Source organism: Rhincodon typus, chromosome 14 (assembly GCF_021869965.1).
Source record: "Rhincodon typus isolate 14 chromosome 14, sRhiTyp1.1, whole genome shotgun sequence".
In the NCBI taxonomy this organism is placed as follows: Eukaryota; Metazoa; Chordata; class Chondrichthyes; order Orectolobiformes; family Rhincodontidae; genus Rhincodon; species Rhincodon typus.
In genome coordinates this window covers 26,759,466-26,780,491 of record NC_063345.1, presented here as the reverse complement: position 1 = coordinate 26,780,491, position 21,026 = coordinate 26,759,466, and the positions used below count along the sequence as shown (strand labels likewise).

The 21,026-nt window shown below is 38.2% G+C and overlaps 1 protein-coding gene across 1 annotated transcript in view; it reads left to right on the top strand.

Moving 5' to 3' along the window:
* LOC109919538 (THO complex subunit 2-like) overlaps positions 1-21,026 on the top strand; it is a 62,202-nt gene that overhangs the window by 12,446 nt on the left and 28,730 nt on the right. The window contains exons 2-9 of the mRNA XM_048605295.1: positions 5,944-6,039; positions 10,871-10,962; positions 12,621-12,672; positions 12,773-12,843; positions 15,506-15,627; positions 18,462-18,595; positions 19,212-19,378; positions 20,416-20,508. Of these exons, the coding sequence (XP_048461252.1) occupies positions 5,944-6,039; positions 10,871-10,962; positions 12,621-12,672; positions 12,773-12,843; positions 15,506-15,627; positions 18,462-18,595; positions 19,212-19,378; positions 20,416-20,508 (827 nt within the window). The remainder of the gene's footprint in view (positions 1-5,943; positions 6,040-10,870; positions 10,963-12,620; positions 12,673-12,772; positions 12,844-15,505; positions 15,628-18,461; positions 18,596-19,211; positions 19,379-20,415; positions 20,509-21,026) is intronic.

Below are 21,026 nucleotides of genomic sequence, written 5' to 3'. Positions count from 1 at the left end.
TAACCTTCGTGGAGATGTGGTGACAATATCAGAAATATAAAATATAGTGAAGCACTGCTCATTATTTAGGGATATGAAATGTTCAGCAAAGAAGGGGAGGGAATTTGGGTTCTGTTAATGGTACAACAGCATTGATGAGGCAAGACATTGGAAAAAGGGACCAGGAAGGAATTTCTTGAAGACGGTTCAGGTCGAAAAGGGTACGTGCACAACAATGGGGATATTCCCTCTGCCTTGAGAGAGAGAGATGGAGGAATATATCTGTTGGAAAATTAGAGATAGAGTCCGAGGGATGTATAGCACGGAAACAGACCCTTCGGTCGAACTCGTCCATGCTGACCAAACATCCTAAATAATTCTAGCCCCATTTGTTACCATTTGGCCCATATCCCTCTGAACGTTTCCTATTCAGATATTCATCCAGGTGCCTTTTAAATGTTGTACCAGCCTCTGCCACTTCCTTTGGCAGCTCATTCCAAACATGCACCACCCTCTGTGTGAAGAAGTTGCCCCTTAGGTCCCTTTTAAATCTTTCCCCTCTCTCCTTAAATCCACGCCCTCTAATTTTGGGCTCCCCCACCCGGAGGAGAAGACCTTGTCTATTTGCCCTATCCATGCCCCTCATGATTTCATAAATCTCTATAAGGTTACCCCTCAGCCTTTGACACTCCAGGGAAAATAGCCACAGCCTTTTCAGCCTCTCCATGTGGCTCAAACCCTCCAAACCTGGCAACATCCTTGTAAATCTTTTTGAACCCTTTCAAATTTCACAACATGGTTCGTATAGCAAGGAGACCAGAATTGCACGCAGTATTCCAATAGTGGCCTAACCAATGTCCTGTAAAGCTGCAACATGACCTCCACAAGAACTGTATGACTATGACCCTATAACTGTGGAGTGCTGACATTGGCAAATTTGAACAGTCCAAATATTGATTGGCATAGTGTTACCAATGAGAATAAGGAGCAGATGGAATTTTGGAGATGGCAAATGTGACACCTTTATTCAAGAAAGAGTGTAAGGGCATTTCAAGCAACCACATCCAATTAGTTTGATTTTAATGCTAAGTAAGGTTTTAGAAACAACTGTTGGGACATGAAAAGGTTTATGTTTCTTAAGTGTGGTCAAGACAATTTTTACTTATTTGCACGACACAAATGTCAAGTTAATGTCAAGCTAACTAGTAAAATGCAAAAGCATAATTCTTGTTATTTTGGTACACTAGTCATCATGTGACAGTGCTCATTGTGTAACTATTGGACAGAGGGATGTTTTTAACAGTATAGGCAGAAGGCTAAATGGTGAAATCAACCATGTTGCAGAAAAATCTTTGACCCTTACTTTACTAATTTTGGACAAATATGTGGCACACTATTTGCTGGAGCTTTTTTATCTACTGGTAGCAATAAATCCAATTATGAATGGAGGATAAGCCATTGGTAATATACTTTATGCTAATTACTTTTCTGAAAAGAAATTCTGGCTATATTCTCTAACTTTGTATTATTTTATTGATTTATACTTGCGACAGCAATCAAGCAGGATGTAATGTTTCGCAACAGTCTTACAAAGAATTTGGGAAAAATATAACTTGAAACTTTCATGGCCTTTAGTGAATGATTAAAGAACTCAGTGGAGAAGGAGGCTCCATGTGTGTCCCCATTCACAATGATGGGACAGCCCAGCACATGAGTGCAAAAATAGACCTGAAGCATTTGCAGTAACCTTCAGCTGGAGGTGTCAAGTGGATGATCTGTCTTGGCTTCCTCCAGAGATTGCACATTGCAGATGCCAGTTCTCAGCAAATTTAGTTCACTCCACATGGTATCAAGAAACAACTTAAGGCATTGAATGCTGCAAAGGCTATGGTAGTTGAATGCAATTCTGCAGGTGCTGAATTAGTGAAATAACTTTGACTCCAAATGGACTGTGGGGTGATCAGTCTAACTGATATTGTCGTGACTGAGCAGCACATCCGTGACATGTAGATTGGTGAGTATAAAGTCAATTGGATGAATTGCCCTTGGTTCGCTCACCACCTACCACTGATCCAGTCGAACAGTTATGTACTGTAGCACTTGACTAGTTCAGTCAGTAGTGATGTTACTGAGCTGCTCTTGTGATGGGCATTGTAGTTCCCCACACAGAGTATAATCTGTGCCATAGCCAGTCTGTGAGCTTCCTCCAAGTGATGTTCAGCATGCTGTACTGACTCATCAGGAAGGAAGTTTGATAAGTGAAAACCAGCAGGAGGTTTTCTTGTCCTTGTTTGACCTGATGCCATGAGACTTCATGGAGTCAGGAATCAATATTGATTCCTATCAGGGCAACTGCTTCCCTATGGTATACCACATTGCCATCACCTCTGGTGGGTCTGTCCTGCCAGGGGGACAGGATGTAGTCTGGGATGGTGATAGCTGGAGCATTTTCTGGTATGATTTCTTGAGGTTGACTGTCTCAGGCTATTGCTTGATATGTGCATGGGACAGTGCTCCCAATTTCTGCATAACCCTCCAGATGTTGGCAAGGAGGACTTGCAGAGTCAACAGGGATGTGTTTGCCTTTGTCTTTTCTCTTTCCTTGGTTGATGCTGGATGGTCCATCCATTTTAATTTCTTTGTTTTAGTCTTTTGGAGTAGTTTGTTGCAACTGTGTAATTTCCTGTACCATTTTATAGGGGAGTGGAGAATCAAACACGTTGTTGTGGGTCTGTAGTCATAGTAGGCCAGGTCAGGATGGCTGACTTCCTTCCCAAAACCAAATGAGTTTTTACGACGATCGATAAGGGTTACATGGTTGCCACTGGGCAAGCTTTTTTAATTCCAGATGTTTCGTAGTGAATTCTGTCGTGTTAGGATTTGTACACGTGTCCCCAGAACATTAGCCTATTTGACCAATCCAGTGCCATCACCACTGTACAGCCCTCCCCATGGATTGTTCACTGAAGATAACGGGGCAAGTTGAGAAGGTGATCAAGAAAGCATATGGAATATTTTTCTTGATTAGCTGAGATGCAGAATATCAGAGCAGGAAGGGAAGTTATTGCAGATTTGTAGAAAACATTGATTTGGCCACATCTCGAGTATTGTGCACAGTTCTAATCGTGTAACTGCAGAACGAAAGGGTACCGAGAAGAGTTATGAAGATGCTGTCAGTAATGTCTAAATGCAGCTATGAAGCGAAATTGAAGAAGCTGCAATTGTTCTCTTTGGAGCAGAGGTTAATTGTGATATACAAAATAATGAAGGGCTGGTTTGAGTGAATGGGAAGGGCCTTTTTACTCCAAGAACTGCCTCAGTTCGGTAACCATTTGTGAAATCATTCTTCTGTAACACATCATGTTAATTACACCCCCCTCACTAAAATGGAAAAGTAGGTCCTCTACGCTCTGCAGCAAAGAAAATGCATCTCAAATTGATTTTACAATGATAATCAATTCTCGACCTTTCTGTAACAACTGTAGGGATGGATCATCATATTTACATCTTAGACATTGTGATAACTGTCATTAGGAAATTCCTTGGCTTGGAATAGGCTAAGGATACTGCAGCAAGTGACTTGCTTCCTGACTCCCTAAAGCCTGTCCATATCTACCAGGCACAAGTCAGGACTGTGATGCTCCCCACTTGCCTAGTAGGTATGGACAAACATGTGTTTGTTGCCCTTGTCCTTCTACATGTAAGTGGTCATGGGTTTGAAAGGTGCTCGGGTTCTTTGGCAAATTTCTGCAGTGCGTCTTCTAGATGGTACACACTACTGCGACTTAGTGCCTGTAGTGGAGGGAATGGATGTCTGTGGATGTAGTGCCAATCAAATGGGCTGCTTTGTCCTGGTTGGTGTCAAGCTTGAGTGCTATTGGAACAGCACTATTATCCAGGCAAGTGGAACATCACCACTTGCAAGCACTCCTGTAAGCCACTTACCACCCTGACTTGGAAATACATTGCCATTACTTCAGTATTGTTGATTCAAAATCTTTTGAATTCTCTCTGACGGCATTGTAGTCTACCTGTGGCACATGGACTGCAGCAATTCAAGAAGGAAGCTCACCAGTGCCACCTTTTCAAGGGCACAAAGAACAGACAATATCTGCTAGCCTATTTGGTGATACCCACAGCCCAAAGTGAATGAAATAATGTCAGTGACTCGGCAGCATAGGCTCACTGTGATTGGTAGAATGATCAGAGGAGAGGTGAGGAAACAGTTTTGCACCCAGAAGGTGGGAGAGATCTGAAACTCACTGCCTGAAATGCTCAACCCATTTGACCCGGAATGTTGTTTGTGTTTTATCTCCACAGATTTGGCCAGGACTTTGTATCTCCAACAGTTTCTATTTTTGTTTCAGTTTTCCAGCATCCCCAGGTCTCGATTTTATTGTGAGGCTGGAAAGTGGGAGTAGGCTTGGGTGGCTTATCTTTTGGCTTGCACAGAAAAAATGGACTAAGTAGCCTCTTTTTGTGCAGGAAACTTTGATTCTTTGAACATCTCCGACCTTCTATATTACACTATCTGAGCAATTTGTCTTTTGTAAAACCTGCAGTCACTCCCTGCCTTATGTGAAAATCATCCCTGTGTAACCAGCTGATGCGTACACTGTGGACAAGTGTACATGTTGTCTCAATTCTAGCTTGTTTCTTCTCAACTTGTTTCTTTGAATGTAAACTTGTAACTGCCAGATGATTTCATCAGAACCATTGACTTGCTAGTCAGCTTCTTTTAACCTGCTTTTAGCATGTTTGAAAAATCAAACTCTCGAAGCTAAACTACTTCACAGTCGTTGCTCTGTAGTCTGTAATTTTGTGTTTAAAGTTATTTTTTATTTCATCAGTATTTAGAGTTGCATTGCACTTACTTTTTACAGTCATATTTCATCATGTTCTTGGATTGTAACTGGATGTCTCGTCAGCTTTTGGTTTTTCCTTGCGGTATTTCCCATGAGTGAGAACAGAGTCAGACATCCTAATATTCCATTGCCTTTTTGACTTTATGCATTTGAATTTCTCAGAAAATTATAGGATAAAAGTGATGTAGCACATGTTTTTTCCTGAAAAAAAAAAGCTTGAAGATTTCTTTCTGGTTAAAAATCTTTGGTTTTCATCACTTCAGATTCCATAGTCTTTCCTTGCATTTGAGCCCAGTGTCTTTGTCATTTTGAAAATTTCTGGTGATGTCAAAAATAAGGAATTTCCTGATGGCAGTTATTTCGATATTGAAGATTTAAATATGATTCTGCACCTGTGTAGTTGTTAGTAAAAGGTTGAGAACTGAATATCATAGTAATATCAAATTGAGATGTGTTTCCCTTGTTTTGGAGCATAGAGGACTCACTTTCTCATTTTATTGACAGTGGGTAGTTAACATGATGTGTAACTGAAGAATGTTTTCACAATTAGTTACTGGACAGGCAGTTCATCAGGCTGTTCTGTGAGATTTGGTTGTGCATTCTCTTAGAAATACTCATCAAATTATGAATGCAAGCAATGAATTAGTTGTGGTTTCAGTTTGGCCTTACAGATATTTATGAATAGGAACACAGCTCATGGAGCAATTTATGTAAAGTAAGGAGTCGTAATATTGTAATTTTAGGAAGGCAGCAGATGCATGGGAGCACCACCACTGCAAGCTGCCCTCCAGTCACACCCTACCCTGATTTGGAATGAGATTGCTGTTGTTTCACTGTCAGTGCATCAAAATCTGGAACACCCTTCCGAACAGGACTGTATGTGTTCCTCCACCCAACGACTACAGTATTTTAATAAGACAGTTTGCTATCACCTTTTCAAGGGCAATAAGCTGCGTACAGTGAACGGTGGCCCAGCCAGCGATGTTGACATCCCATGAACGAATAACAAGAAACGAGAATATACTTTTTGTTAGATCATAATGGTATTGTGTTTAGAAGTGCATGGACTTGATTTGTACAGTTTTTGACTGTTGGCCAGTTCTTTTAAAATTACTGACAACTGTTTTATTTTACAGTGTACAGTTATGTCGCAGTCTTTCTGAAAATCGAGGCTACAATGATGTAACATTTAAAGGTAAGATTCTCTAGAGTGTGAATATATATTCAGATAATTAGCTTCATTAACAGGCTGACCTGACTTACTTTTGGACTTACTTGGGGACTGGATTACTTCACAGAGAGCTAACTTGCACATTTTTGGACTGTGCTAGGAAACCAGAGCACCCGGTGGAAACCCATGCAGATACGAGGAGAACTTGCAAACTCCACACAGGCTGTCGCCTGAGGGTGGAATCGAACGTGGGTCTTCTGGCACTGTGAGGCAACAGTGCTAACCACTAAGGCACCATGCCGCCCACAGTGTTAGTTTGAAAGAGGGGTTACGTGAAGTTAGTTGGAAAAGTAGCATGCCTGAGGACTGGGAGCAGTTTAGAATTCAGCAAAGGAAGACCATGAATAACATTAAGAGAAGAAGCATAGAACATGAGGATTTGCAAAAAATGTAAAAGTCGACGTTTGTGTGAGAACAAACCAAGTTTGTCCAATCTCTCCTCATAGCAAATTTCCTCTACACTAGGCAGTGTTGTGGTAAGCCATTTCTGTAGCCTCTCCAAAACCTCCATGTCCTTTTGGTCGTGTGACAGTCTATTCCGAATGTGGCCTATCTGAAGTTCTTTACAGCTGCAACATGACCTGCCAGTTTTTATACTGTCTGCCCTGACCGATGAAAACAAGCATACCATATACCTTCTTGACCACCTTATCCACTTGTGTTGTCACTTTGAGGGAACTGTTGACCTGTACGCATAAGAGACTTGTGTATATTGATTCTGCTAAGGGTCTGCTATTTACTATGTACTTCACTCCGCCAATAGAACTTTCAAAATGCATCACCTCCATCTGCCATTTCCCTGCTCAAGTCTCCAGTCTATGTATATCCTGCTGTATCCTCTGGCAATGCTCCTCACCATCTGAAGTTCCTCAAAACTTTGTATCGTCTGCAAACTTACTAATCAAGCCACCTATATTCTCCTCCAAATGATGCGTGTGTGTGTGTGTGTGATCTTATCAAAGGACTTAATATAAGTCCACATAGACAACATGTACTGACCTGCCCTCATGAATCATTTTTGTCACTTTCTCAGAAAACTGAATCAAGTTTGTGAGACATGACTTCCCCGCACAAAGCCATGCTGCCTATCACTAATAAGTCCATAATTTTTCAAACATGAGTAAATCCTATCCCTAAGAATGTCCTCGAATAATTTCCCTACCACTGATGCAAGGCTCGCTGGTCTGTAATTTCCGGGATTATCCCTCTTGCCCTTCTAAAATGAAGGAACAACGTTGGCGATTCTCCAGTCCTTGGGAGAGGTCCCAGGAACGAAAAAGGGTCAAGATTTTGGATAAGGCCCCAGCAATTTCCTCACCTGCCTCCCTCAGCATTCTGGGATAGATCCCATCAAGTCCTGGGGACTTGTCTACCTGAATGCTTTTCAAAATGCCCAACACAACCACTTTTTTAATATTGACAGAATATTATGCCCCAGAATATCAACATACCCCACCACCTACCTGTGATGTCATGTATTTATTAAGGACCTCAACCACTTCCTCCTGCCCCATGCATAAAGTCCCTCTTCTGTCCTTTGGGTGGTCCTAACCCTTTCTCTTGTTACCCTTTCGGTCATTGTATATGTATAAGACACCTTGAGATTTTCCTCAATCCTGTTTGCCAAAGATGTTTCCTAGCTCCTTTTACCCCTCATCACTCTCTGCTTGAGTTCTTTCCTGCTATCTTTCTATTCTTTGAAAGCTTTGTCACCTTCAATTTCCTTTATTCTTTGAGGGCTCTGTCTTCAGTTTCCAAAAGAGTACAGGATTGTCCTCTTGGCGTTGCCCTGTTTAGCTTTTTTTCACTTCTGTATTACTCATTTTTTGGAAACATTTCTTGTTGTCATTGTATATCACTTTTTTTCACTTTGACATAACTTGCTTACTTCTTTAGTGTCCATTACCAATACAGATAAGTGTTTAGTACTGCACTATCTATGTTTTAGACGCTTTCTCCTATTATGTCCTGATTTGGCCTCAACTTTCCTAGACTCACTTCGTGTTCTGCACTAATTTCGTGGTCACATTCTTAACTTTAAACTCCCGATCTGTTCTGCCCATCACTGTTTGCTCAACTCCTGGGTCCGAGCTTCCCTCAAATTGAAATGAGGTCCTAGGATTCCATCTTGTGGCAATGTCTATTATTGCAGGGACCCCTGTGAGACCAGTTACACCAACCAGCCTCTGCCACTAGATAGAACCTGGACAGTCTAACAATCCTGTAGAAGATTTCATGTGTGTTTTATATTTTTAAATTTTAACTGTTGATTTGCCCCTTTGGGAATTGTAATAATTCCAAGTACAGTTAGAACTATATTTCAACTTGGAGTTTCCAGGTATAATGTTTTAAGTTTTTTATATCTGGACAAGACGTCCTGAGCGAGCCAAAATTGAGTTTTTACTTTAGATTTGATATTGGTTTTCCTATGGGAATGAATGCTTTACTAAAGTCGAGATTTTTCAGAAAACAAGTCAGATTTTGTGAGGACGCTATGTAACAACGGGTGACGGAAGGAATGTACTAATAATCAAGAGTCCCATCACTCCTCCAGTTGCACAATTTATCCAGTTGGCAAATGCTCAGGTTCTTTCTGGTGCTATTATCAAAAATAAACGAAATGACCACTGGGCTCCTGAATGAGCTCAAAAACAATCTGTTTATTACGAACAAAACCTTTTCATAAACCAAGTGGTGAACTCTGGTTAACACCTGAGCTATGATCTGGAGTCAAAACTGTATCTCTCTAATCCCATTTGCATAGACACTTGTATAACAAAAACAAGACATGTCTCTGCAGAGATGAGATAACAAGGCGTAGAACTTTCTGAAGAAGGGTCTAGGCCCGAAACGTCAGCCTTCCTGCTCCTCTGATGCTGCTTGGCCTGCTGTGTTCATCCAGCTCTACGTCTTGTTATCTCAGATTCTCCAGCATCTGCAATTCCTACTATCTCTGCAGAGATGAGTTTTTTTTTTATAAAAAGGCAAAAGGAAAAAAAGTCTCCATTGGGCCCAAGGTCTGGAAACAAAAGATAATGTGATAACTTGTCACATCTACAGAGTTGTCCTGTTAATGATGAATTTCTGATATTGTGATTGGTAATAAATGTGCAGTACTGATTCCAATCAACCTGAATCTGAGACCCTAAGAATTGGGCACAGTCCAGATTTAACTAGATAGACAAAAATAATCATGTTTGGAAAATCTTTCAGAGGAAATTCTAGGAAACGTTATTTTGGGAAGTAGACTGCAGCTTCTCGGCATCGTTTTTCTGTTCCGACTGCTAAGGCTGCAAAATAGACTTCTGACATTGGAGCGGGTTGCTCAGCAACCATTTTCATAGCCTTGAGTCCCCTCAAAGCGAAGTTTTCATTTGGTAATTCCAGTAATAAATTCCATTTCTTATTTCTTAGAAGTTTGAGCTTATATCCTCCAAAGTCAGTTCATTTCCAGAAAAATGTTGCTCAGAGCACACATTAAACTTCTGATTTCAGTAATGACAAGGTGGGTTGCAGTTCACATCCTGGTGAACACAATTCTAAGAAATGACATGGAAATTTTCCTGATTTGATAAAGATTAAAAAAGCCCATTTCTTTCACTCCCTTCACGTAGTTCCTAAGTAGGTGTGTGTATATGTATATTAATACAAAAGCAAGACTTTCATTTTATTTATCATTTGTTGCAACTTTGAAATGTCCAAAAGTACTTGACAGCCAATGAAATATTTTTGAAATGTTGTCACTGTTGTAGTATGGGAAACTGGCAATTTTACTTACAATATTAAATATAGAATGTTGTGGAGGATTGTTGATTTCCTTGATGATGTTTGCAAGTTCAAAGACTTCTTTCATTCAAGCCCCTCCCCCCTTAATACGACACCCAAATTTGGCCCATATTATTAGATATTTCTGAAGCAAAATTGATATAAAGTCTTCTGAATTCTGGTCGACTCTGCACAGAACTTCAAACCCCAAATCATCTGTCCCAAGGTGTTTCAATACTTTTAATCATGTCTTCTTGATTTACAAATTCTTGAATTTCTAATAAACCTGGTTAATTTTTCTTTCTTTTTCATTGATTCTTAGGATATTGTTGTCACTGACGGCAGCATTTGTTTTCCACCCCTAATCTGGTCTTGACTTAGTAGTGGTTTGGAGCTGTTTTGAAACATTGCAATTCTGCGTATTGATGGCATTCTCACAATGCTGTCAAGTAAGGGACTCAAGGATTTTGACCCAGTAATAGTGAAAGAACAATGATTGCAAATATTTCCTCATCATCCCGTTCAGCAATGTTGTTATACACTTCTGGAGCAGGTGGGACATGAACCCCAGTGTCCAAGTCCAGAGGTAGGGACACTACTACTGAGCAACAAGAGCCTTCCTCAAGGAATGGCAAGTGTATGTTCATAACAGGATAATGTGTGAAGTGGAGAGGATGGTGTTCACATGTACCTTCTGACATTGTCCTTCTCATGAGTCTGACAGCTGCCAGTGAGATTTATGCGTGGCTTATTGCAGGACTTCCAATAGAGAATATACACTGCAGCTACGATTTTAAAAAAAGACTACACTCTCTGGAGACATATTTCATAAATGTAAGATTCCTCTGTTTGTTCAAAAGGGATCAAGTTTCTTTAATCATTGAAATTTGGTGTAGCTTTTCAGTAAATAGTTCTAATTTTTTTTTGCTGCTCACAATCTCATTTTTTTGATTTCCTCAGTTTCCAACAACTTTGTAATGCAGTTTTAATGCCCCTTTACTAACATGGGTTTAATTTATTTGGAAAACAGATATTCAACAAGTTTTATACGAGTTGGCGTGGCATGTTATAAAGGGCAATCTAAAACAAGAACAAGCTGCCAGTGCGCTCAGTGATGTAATGGTAAGTGATTCACTGCTGAAAATGTTTTTGCATTTGCAGCAATTGAGCACACCCTTGCTATATTCTTCACATAAACTTACATTTAAATCTTGCAGAAGATTATTGATATTGCTCAAGAAGGGCACATACTGAAAACCAGAAGATAGTACCAAACTTATATTTGTGATTAACATGTTGGCTCCTCAAAAGAGCTGTTCTTGCCTGTGCTTACCAAAAGCAGTTTTGTGGAAGCTTCCTGGTTTGGGTCTTGAATTTAGATTTGTAAAAATCTCATTTTTACTTATTTCTCTTCTCTCAGTTAATACCAGTTAAGCACAACACACAGTCAATGCCATACAATCTCTTAAATGCTGTGTTTACATGAGCGCACCCATTGTAAAGTGCAAAATTTCAAAGGCAACAATTTCAATTCAATTGTTTGATATGACTGTAGGGTTTTTTTTTTCCCTTATTTCAATAACAGAACTTCCAAAGTTGTCACATGTGAAGAAGAACTTTCCAAGTGAGCACACAGTTATGCTGCCAGCTACTGACCCATAGAGTTTTCCCCTTCATTAGGGAGCCTTACTTTTGTGCTGAGATAAGACTTGCATCAATGACTTAGTGACACTCAGCATCAAAAGATCCAAAGTTAAATATGTTTCAGTATTTAATAATCATCTTTGATTAATTGTATGATGCAAGCCCTTTGTTGTTTTCTTCAGATTTGGTGTTCAAAACAAAAACCAAGCATTTTATCCAAAATTACATCAGTTTTTTGATTGCAAATTTATTTGCCCTGAGTTTTGTTTTAATTATAATTGCAGAGCCCAAAAATCCATGTTATTGCATCAGCAGTAAAAACTGGCTGTGAAATGATAGTGACTGCCCATGACATAAAAGCTGCATTTTACTCGGTGTGGCATCAAATGAGACTTAGGAAGATTGGGATAGATGGCAGTCGGGGGAAATCTTCCTGCTAGTTCAAGCCAAAACTGGTTAATGGATGTTATGTTTGGCAGTCAGTCACCTCAGTTCCAGGAAATTGCTGCAGGAGTTCCTTGGGATAGATATTTTCTAGTCAACATGTTCACAGTTGTTATTATGCGCCACTGGATCAGGTGCGATTTGAAGCAAGGCCTTCCCTGTTGGGACATTATCAGTGCTCTACAAGAGGCATAGAGGTCTACAGCACAGAAAAAAAGCCATTCTGCCATCCTTAATGCAAGGACACGAACAGTAGAGTTTTGGGGGTTGTGTATGGATGTCGGTGAGGTGATCATTGGAAAGATGGTAAACAGAAATAATAAAGAATGAATTAAGATTTTGGCATCAGATGAGCTGAGGCAGGGGCAAAGGTCAAAATTGGTGGTTTAGCTACGGTTGTTTGGTTGAAAGTTCATCGCAGCATCAAACCTGAGACAAAGTTTATGAGCTGTCATATTAAACCTCATGTGGTTGCCAAGGAGAGAGATATAATCAGTGTTACGTTGTATCATAATATTTCTTGCTTTTCACTTCATAAATTGCCACACTACGATTTATAAATATGCTAATTTTAAAAAAAGAGCTTTGATAAACTGACCTTCCCCTTCTCCCTCATCCCCAGAAAAATAATGACTTCTGCATGGATGAACCAGTGTTGGTCTTAATGGGTTGGTTTTCCTTATTTTTTGCAGGAACTTCGAGATGATATGTCATCCATCCTGGCTGATGTTTTCTGTGTTCTTGGTGAGAATTACAAATGTTCTTTGCAGCAGTTAATTTTTGTTAACTTCTTGCAATTGTCTTGAGAATTCAGAAGATTAATGACAGAAAATGTTAATTTCAGATATTGAAACAAGTTGTATGGAAGAGAAAAGTAAAAGAGATCATTTTACTCAACTGGTTTTAGCATGTTTGGTGAGTGCTTTAAAATATAAGTAATGATTGTTTTCTTTGGATGTTTTAGTGTTGCCGATGGATTTATTATTGCATGCAGACTTGTCACATGATGTCTGCCATATTTTAGAATATAAATCACTGGTACCCAATGGTATCCAAATAATTAATAAGCATGATTCATTTACTTGCAATATGGCTTGTAATTGCTGAAAAGGACATTTGGCATCACTGTAAACTCCATGCTAGATGTGGATTTCAAGGTGCATTGTTTCTGCCAAGGGTTAGGTGTTTCAAAATTATTGAAATTAAGCCAACTATTTGAATCCTGATTGACTAAAGTTGGTTATGATGTGGTGGTGTGCAGTGCACCTGTTGCTGATTCTTAGCACCAACAAGTTAAGGAAGTCAAAGGAATAGAAAATTTAACTGATAATTGAAGGTTACGTTGTCAGAGTAATTGAGGACAGGGGCGGAAGCAGTCATTTGACCAATGGCGTTTGCACTTTGTGACGGTGTTGGGCCAGAAGGCATCTGCAAAGCCTTTTGTCAATTATTTGTTAAATAATTACAATTAACTGCGATGGTAAGAGTCCACTAGAGGGTGAAATTGCTCTATGAATGCTTTGTACTTGTTCCTGATTACAATTTGCAATGCAAAATTCCACTTTAATTTGGAGAGAAGGCCACTTTACAGAAACCAACACTATCGTGAACAGTGCAAACTGATTCTTTGCAGAAAACTTGCATTTAACTAGAAGTGTTGTTGATAAAGATGCAGTTCATTCAAAAAATTATTAGTGAAGTAACACTGTACTCAAAACTCTGCTTTTGTTTAAGCAAACAGACTGGAAGAGGGAGAGCTCTCCGAAGAACACTTATCAGTGTAGAGGTTGTATTTTACTGAAATAGATACAGAAATCACTTTATGCGGCCATAGGTTTTATGATGCTGTTCTTTGAATTAGGTGATACAGTGTTATGTTAGAAATTGGTTAGTAGCAGAATATGTGAAATTGTGTTCCTATTTCAAAGCATCTGTTTTAGGGAGACTAATGTAACTAATGCCTTTGGAATGAAAAATATTCAAGGGAAGTTCATACAAGGAAAAGTTGCTGAACATAAAAATATGGAGTTTCACATGCAAGTAAGAGTGCAGGTAGATAACAGTAATAAAGGGAAGAGTGATATTTTATAAAGAGGTGATATACAAAAGTGTAGAGGTGATAAATTTGAATTTGAGTGATTAGGTTGCAAATGATGCAGTTTGCACACTTGCAATAAAAACTGCATACAAAGCTTTAAAGAGTGTGGAAGTGAAACTTTATCGACGAGGATAAATTTGAAATACTGACTACAAAAGATTATAAAATGGTAAGAGGGGTTTTAGTAAGGTATTTAAAAATTGTGTCAAAGTCTGAAGGTGTAAATTGTAAAATATTGTCTTCTGTGTATTGATGACCATGTCTTGTGCCATTAACTTAGTCCAATTAGAGCTACATTGTGGCAGATAATAGGTGAGGTATGGATGTGACCTTAAATGAGTTGCTGGATATTACTCAAGGAATGATCTATTCAGAGGTAAGCATTATCCTCCAGGATGGTTTTGATGCACCCTGTCTCAGCATCAAGTTTCGCAGTGAAGAAGTGAATCATATCTACTTACAAGTTTGCTGTGAAGGCCGATCTGTGGCACATGCAGCTGTAGAAAATCTGACAACATTTCTTTATTCAACATTACTAAAGTTTTGTACTACCAAATAACTATTTGAATATGCTCCTCCAGAAAACCATTTGACATTTGGATCTCTTCAACTTATGTCAAGATTAAAATCTTCAAGGTTGTTTCCAGTGTGTTTTTTTTTGCGATCATCCATTGTTTCATGCTACAGCGCAATTCATGTCAAAGTGCCTATAAACCATTCCCATGAATAACTGTTTTTCTTGGCTATCTCTTCTTTCCACCCAAACTGCATTTACATTTTGACCATCTAAACCAAAATCATTTTTTCGTCATTGGATTGATTCCATCCTCATGCTACCACAATTCGTTTTCCTTTCTTCCTGTCCTTGCAAAATGTCAAATATCTTGAATATTCATGTCCCAGATGTAATCACATTGCAATCATGTTCTCTGTCATAGCTGTCACATCATGCTGTATTTATATTTGTGGTAACAATTCTTTCATCTTATTACAAATGTTGCATGCATTCAGATAAAGAACTTTACAGTGTGTTCTGACCGTTTTTCTCAATCTGATACACGACGTTTGTCTGCTCCTTCCACACTAGGATTCTAAACTTCATATCCCACATGACCCATTTGTGTGATATGGATGGCAAACTCATAGTTAGAGTCGGGATAGAATTAGTTTCTGTTAAACTGATGGTCAGCAGTAGTGAAAGTATATGTGGGGACAAGGGGAAGAAAATCTTTTCTCTTGCTCCCTGAATTTTTTTTTTAGCTTTTGTCATGTACCTGTGCTTAAGCAATAATTCTCATTTGTATTCACACGCTGTTATATGTAATGAAACTTTTTTTTTAAAACTTGTATTTGCAATGTTAGTTGCACTGTGGCAATAAACTGTTTGAAGTAACCAGTTCCGAAGTGGTACTATATGCAGCAAACGTGCACAGATAGTTGAAGTACCAGAATAATAATTTGCTCCAATGTTCTTTGCAGTATTTGGTTTCTGATACGGTTCTGAAGGAACGACTTGATCCAGAGACATTAGAATCTCTTGGACTTGTAAAGCAGTCACAGCAGTTCAACCAGAAATCTGTCAAAATCAAAACCAAACTATTGTGAGTTGCCATTATTTATTTATTTTTCCCTATGTGATTTGAGGAATGTAAATTGTGACTGTATTAACACACATTCCTGTCACAATTTTCAGGGGGTTTGAGTTTCATCTCATGATGTATCAATCCTGTGAGGGGTATTTCTCCAGAAGTATTCAAATAAATAAATTTGTCAGTTGAACTTTCTATTTGAAGTACTTCTTCAGTAAGAAAAGTTATTAATTTCAGCCTTAATGTACCATGAAAATTTCTTCAATAAATCTTCAGCATGTCTCGAGTAGACGTTCAATTTGCGACTGGTCAGTCCTTTTAATGGGACAACCTAAAATAAGGGGATGTTGATTGTTAACAATGTTGAATTAGCACTTTTAAATCAGCTGTTGAACTGCCCTGTTACTGCAACGTAGAGTCTCAATTTTCAGACTGCTCTGTATGCATTCGTGCAAGAATTTCAGGTGAACGGTGCATGAGGATTAAAATTTCAGCAGACACCTGAACTTCCACATTTCCCCGTGTCTTATTTTAGAAATTTTCAAGTCACGGTCAGACTTAAATTTGCGAAGAGGTACTTCAGTTATCATATCCAACTTGCATAATTATTTGAATACTTTTGTACAAGTATCCCACCCTGAACTTGAATATTCGTCATTTCAAACTTAAGCATTTAAAACAAGTTAGTGGTTGAATGAATGATCATTGCACTGAAGAGTTGATACCAGCTGTAGATCATGGTGTTGCATTTTTCAGCCAGTACATTTACGCTTTCTCACTCATAAATTAAATTGTTGAAATTTCAACTTTATATTTACATTCTAAGCATGCCTACCAACTGTCTAATGACAAGACAGTTACAAATGGACATGACTGTTCATGCTGGGTCAGCAACTGATTGGTTCAGAATTTGCTCATTAATTTACATTCAGATTACACGTATAATAGTGGGGTTCCTGGATTCAATTAGTTACCCTATGGCATGTAATCTGATCTAGGCTGATGTAGCAGTAGAAATGTTAAAGTGGGCCCTGGGCCATATTTCTGTTTCTGATCAGAATTCTGAGTATAACTTATTGATTCCCTGACCCATTCCTCTTGCTCCATTTCATATTGTTTGCTCTTCCTGCATACGTCTGCTGTCTTTCTGTTCTTGGGTCCAGTGGATAAGGTAAACGTTCAGTGACATTTTTATTGATATCCTGACACTTCTGTTGTGTAGCTCCCACCACCCTCCATCCGCAATGGGGCATTTTATTCCTCCTTTCTCCAATCTCTGTCTTCTTTTAAACATTCATTATACTCATGCTACATATGTCCTTTCTTATTACACATTTATTAGCCTCATTAAGTTAGTTACACCCCACTTTCCCTTTTTTTTCTCCTCCTACCCATTCTACTGATCTGTATCTATCCCATGAATCTCTTATCCCAAACTTTGCAGATGCTTCCCATTTCCATAATGTTATTTGTACCCTCCTTCCTCTCTTATGCTCACACTCTCACACCCAACAAATCTGATCTTAAAACTCCATTTGGTTTTGGCCACCACTGGCCTCTATCCCTATTTTCTCATTGTTGTCTCAGGCACAAATCTACAATTGTTTTTACTGCCTCTCCCTTTGAATCCTTCATGTGTGTTTGTCTTGACCCTGTATAACCTTTTGCCTTGCTGCTCCTGGATTCTGTTTCAACAGTGCAGTCATGAGATGCATAGTGGCCCTGTGGCTCCTCAATAGTAAACAATTTAACTGAAAATTTGCCAGCACAGCCAAATGACAATTCGTTGAAGTACCTAATATGCGAGAAATAGAAATTTACATAACATTCTGTTTGTAGTGCTGTAAGAAGTGTTTATTATTTTTAAAAAAAATCAGTTCACTAGTACCAGTGACTAAGAAGGATGTCACTTAAGGATTGAAGGGGCAAGAAGAAATCAACATTTGATTGTTCAGAGTTTGAAACTTACGGAGATAGTTGGCTAAAAGCAAAATAGAATAAATATAAAAATTAAGTCTAAATTTAATTTTAAGAAAAAACCAACTGAAATCAAGCTAGGAGAAACCTTTCTGGAGCATGGGTGCCAATTAACACTGTTTATACTTGTTTATTAAGGTTCTTCAATCATACATAGTTTGTTGTGATGGATGTAAACAAATGATGATTGTATAAATTTGAAACACAAGATGAGAAATGAGACCGAATAGTGTTCCAGCATCATTCATTGTTTAAGTATGAGGTCTGTCAGTCATCAGTTCCTTGGACCAAATAGTGCCCATCCAACTGTCTTACTACAGGAATTCATGTAGGGAAAGAAAAATTGGCCAAAAAACCCATACGTAATATCTTGAATTGCCCAAAATTTTGGATTATCAGAGAATCATAATGGGTTTGTTAAATTCAATATTCATAGTGCTTGAAAATGCATCTTTGACTGCTAGATAAAGGACACGATTGGTATTTGCTTAACCACTTGAGCTTCGTTATGATTGGTACTAATTGTTACAGTTTAATACTTATCTTAACATGGCACTTAAAGCAGCCTGTTGCAGTGCATCAAATTGTATAACTAGTTTATGACCATCGACTCTGTTTTTGATTTGGCTCACTGTTACAATGAAGTTGAAGCTTCAACATTTTCCTCTGTCATGTATAGAAAAGGAAAAGGTAGTTTATACATATCATTCAACAACTGGTTCTAGAGATTAATCAGTAAAAATCTTCAGACCTTCAACTTGATAGGAATTTATGTGCATTCATAAATCTGGGTAGAACTGTAAGTTATAGGAAAATGCAATATGTAATGTATGAAATTTCACAAAAATTATTCATGTTTTCATTCTTAGTTATAAGCAGCAGAAGTTTAATTTGTTACGAGAAGAAAACGAAGGTTATGGAAAGCTTTTTACTGAACTGGGCCAAGACTTATCTGGAAACCTCACAAGTGACTTAATATTAGAAAACATCAAATCACTTATCGGTAAAGTAGCACAACTGAAAGAAATAGATTCTTCAATGTTGTCACAATTAGTGGTTTATTTGAGTTAATGCAAGTGACATTTCTGCTGTATGGATTGCGCTTGTCTTTGTTCCCATGTTTTGGGTATTTGGCTAATCAATGAGGACCGTTGATTGGGACCATATACAGGCCCATGAGATCATATAAGCCCATAGAAGGCCAACTGTGAAATATATTATGTAATTGCTTGTTTTGTTGCTAAACAATGCTGCAAAATTGTTTAAAAAAATATGAATTAAAAGCCTGTTTTATCATCAGGTATAGCTCTTGTGTTATGACCGTAATGACGATAAATGATCATTCTCATGTGATGCTGTACCTTTTAAGGCCAAGATTTTTGCTCTGTTGATAAAGTATTTCGAGCGTTGCAAATAATGTATCTGTCTAACAGCAAGAAAAGACTTTGGTTTTCAACTTTGCTGCTGTTTTCAAAACCTCGCAGGTTCTGTTTAAGAGAAACTAAAATTGCTTTGATTATCAGCATGTTGAATTCGAAATAAGATTAACTTGATACCAATATATGGCAGTATTACAAAACTTCTAGTGATTGAATGTGATTTCCCTGTTTGCTTTTAAGGTTGCTTTAATCTGGATCCAAATAGAGTTTTGGATATTATCCTAGAAGTTTACGAATGTAGGCCAGAACACGATGACTTTTTTGTACCTTTGATAGAATCCTACATGTGCATGTGTGAACTGCAAACTCTTTGTCATATCTTGGGATTCAAATTTAAATTTTATCAGGTAATGTAGAAAAAAAAATTCATTTTTAATGCAATTGCATTTGTTCTGTAATCATGATATGTAGAAATTTAAGCTAGTTGTTGACTCGCGAGAGTTGGTGTTGAAGTGATTAACTTTGTACTGATAGTGGGCATTGTCTGTGAGCACTTCAACTTGAACTGGTTTGTTGTGCATGGTTCATTTTTGTATTTTATGGCCATTTAAGTTTTGAAAAACTTGACTGATGTTGACTGGAGGTACTTATTGTTTTGATGGTATATTCTCTCACCTCCCTCCTGCACTGTAGAACTGCTCAGCTGATGCCTTTTAGTTCTAGACTGTGGGAAAAGGTGTTGAGAAGACAGCCTCTCAAAACTGAGGTAAGTACCTGCATTCAACAATATAAACTTGTCTAGTTAAAAGGTTATGTTACCTGAATTTTCTGATTTGTTAAATTATTCAGCACAGTTCTCATTGTTTGAAATAGATCTTGCCCTTTACAAGTACAATATATAATATCACCAGAATTTAATAGTTTATGATGTCATTAGTTGCGCAGTTATCTGCCTTAAATTGGCTGTGATGCTGCAAGTTATTCCTATTTTCTTGTTTGTTTCTTAAATTAGTTTACTTTTTTAAAAAAAAGCTTTAAATGTATTACTTAAAATTTAAACCATGGGTTTAATAACACATGATGCTACCTGATTTATGGTACAGTTATTTTTTATTTATTCATCTTGTGCATATCAAAAAAAGTGAATCTAACCAAAAATAGTCATCTGCCATGTTCCACAAGAATATGATACTGCAGTTTACAATTCCTTCATTTTAAAATAATGTTTTTGTTGATGTTTGAACTTGGTGAATGTGGAATTTTAAGATCTCTTGAGTTTTGTTATAGACAAAATAAATAGTGGTTGTAAATACTTAGCTTTTACTGAATTTGATTGTGTTGATAGAAAGAAAATATTAGATAAAACATTGTGGTTCAGCGAAGCATGGAAATGTGTGAGCAGGCAAACGTTTTGTGCCTAATCAAGCTACTTCTTAACTTTAAGGAACCAAATGGAGAAACACCATCTTCACTTTATCGGGTAGCTGCGATACTACTACAAAACAACTTGATAGAACTTGATGATCTTTATGTGCATGTAAGTAAACTAATGTTTGAGACTGTCATGAATTTTTGCCAATTTTTTGGAATCTAATTTCGAGTAGTGTTTTATTTTGTGCCAAATATAAATAAAGTCATAGAATTCATACAGTGTGGAAACAGACCATTGAGCCTAAGAAGTCCATACCGACTTTGCGAAGAGCGTCCCGCCCATACTCATCCCCCTACCTTACCCCTGTAACTCTACATTTCCCAAGACGAATCCACCTAACCTATGGGCAATTTAGCATGGCCAATCCACCTAATCTGCACATTTTTGGACTGTGGGAGGAAACCAGAGCACCCAGAGGAAATGCATGCTGACACGGGGAGAATGTGCAAACTCCACGCAGACAGTCGCCCGAGTCTGAAATTGAACCAGTCCCTGGTGCTGTGAGGCCACAGTGCTAACCACCAAGCCACCATAATTAGGCCACTTAAGAAAAATTATAATTCAGTTGAAATGTGATACATTGGTGTTTCACCCAGAACTGTGACTCTTGTTCCAGTATTACA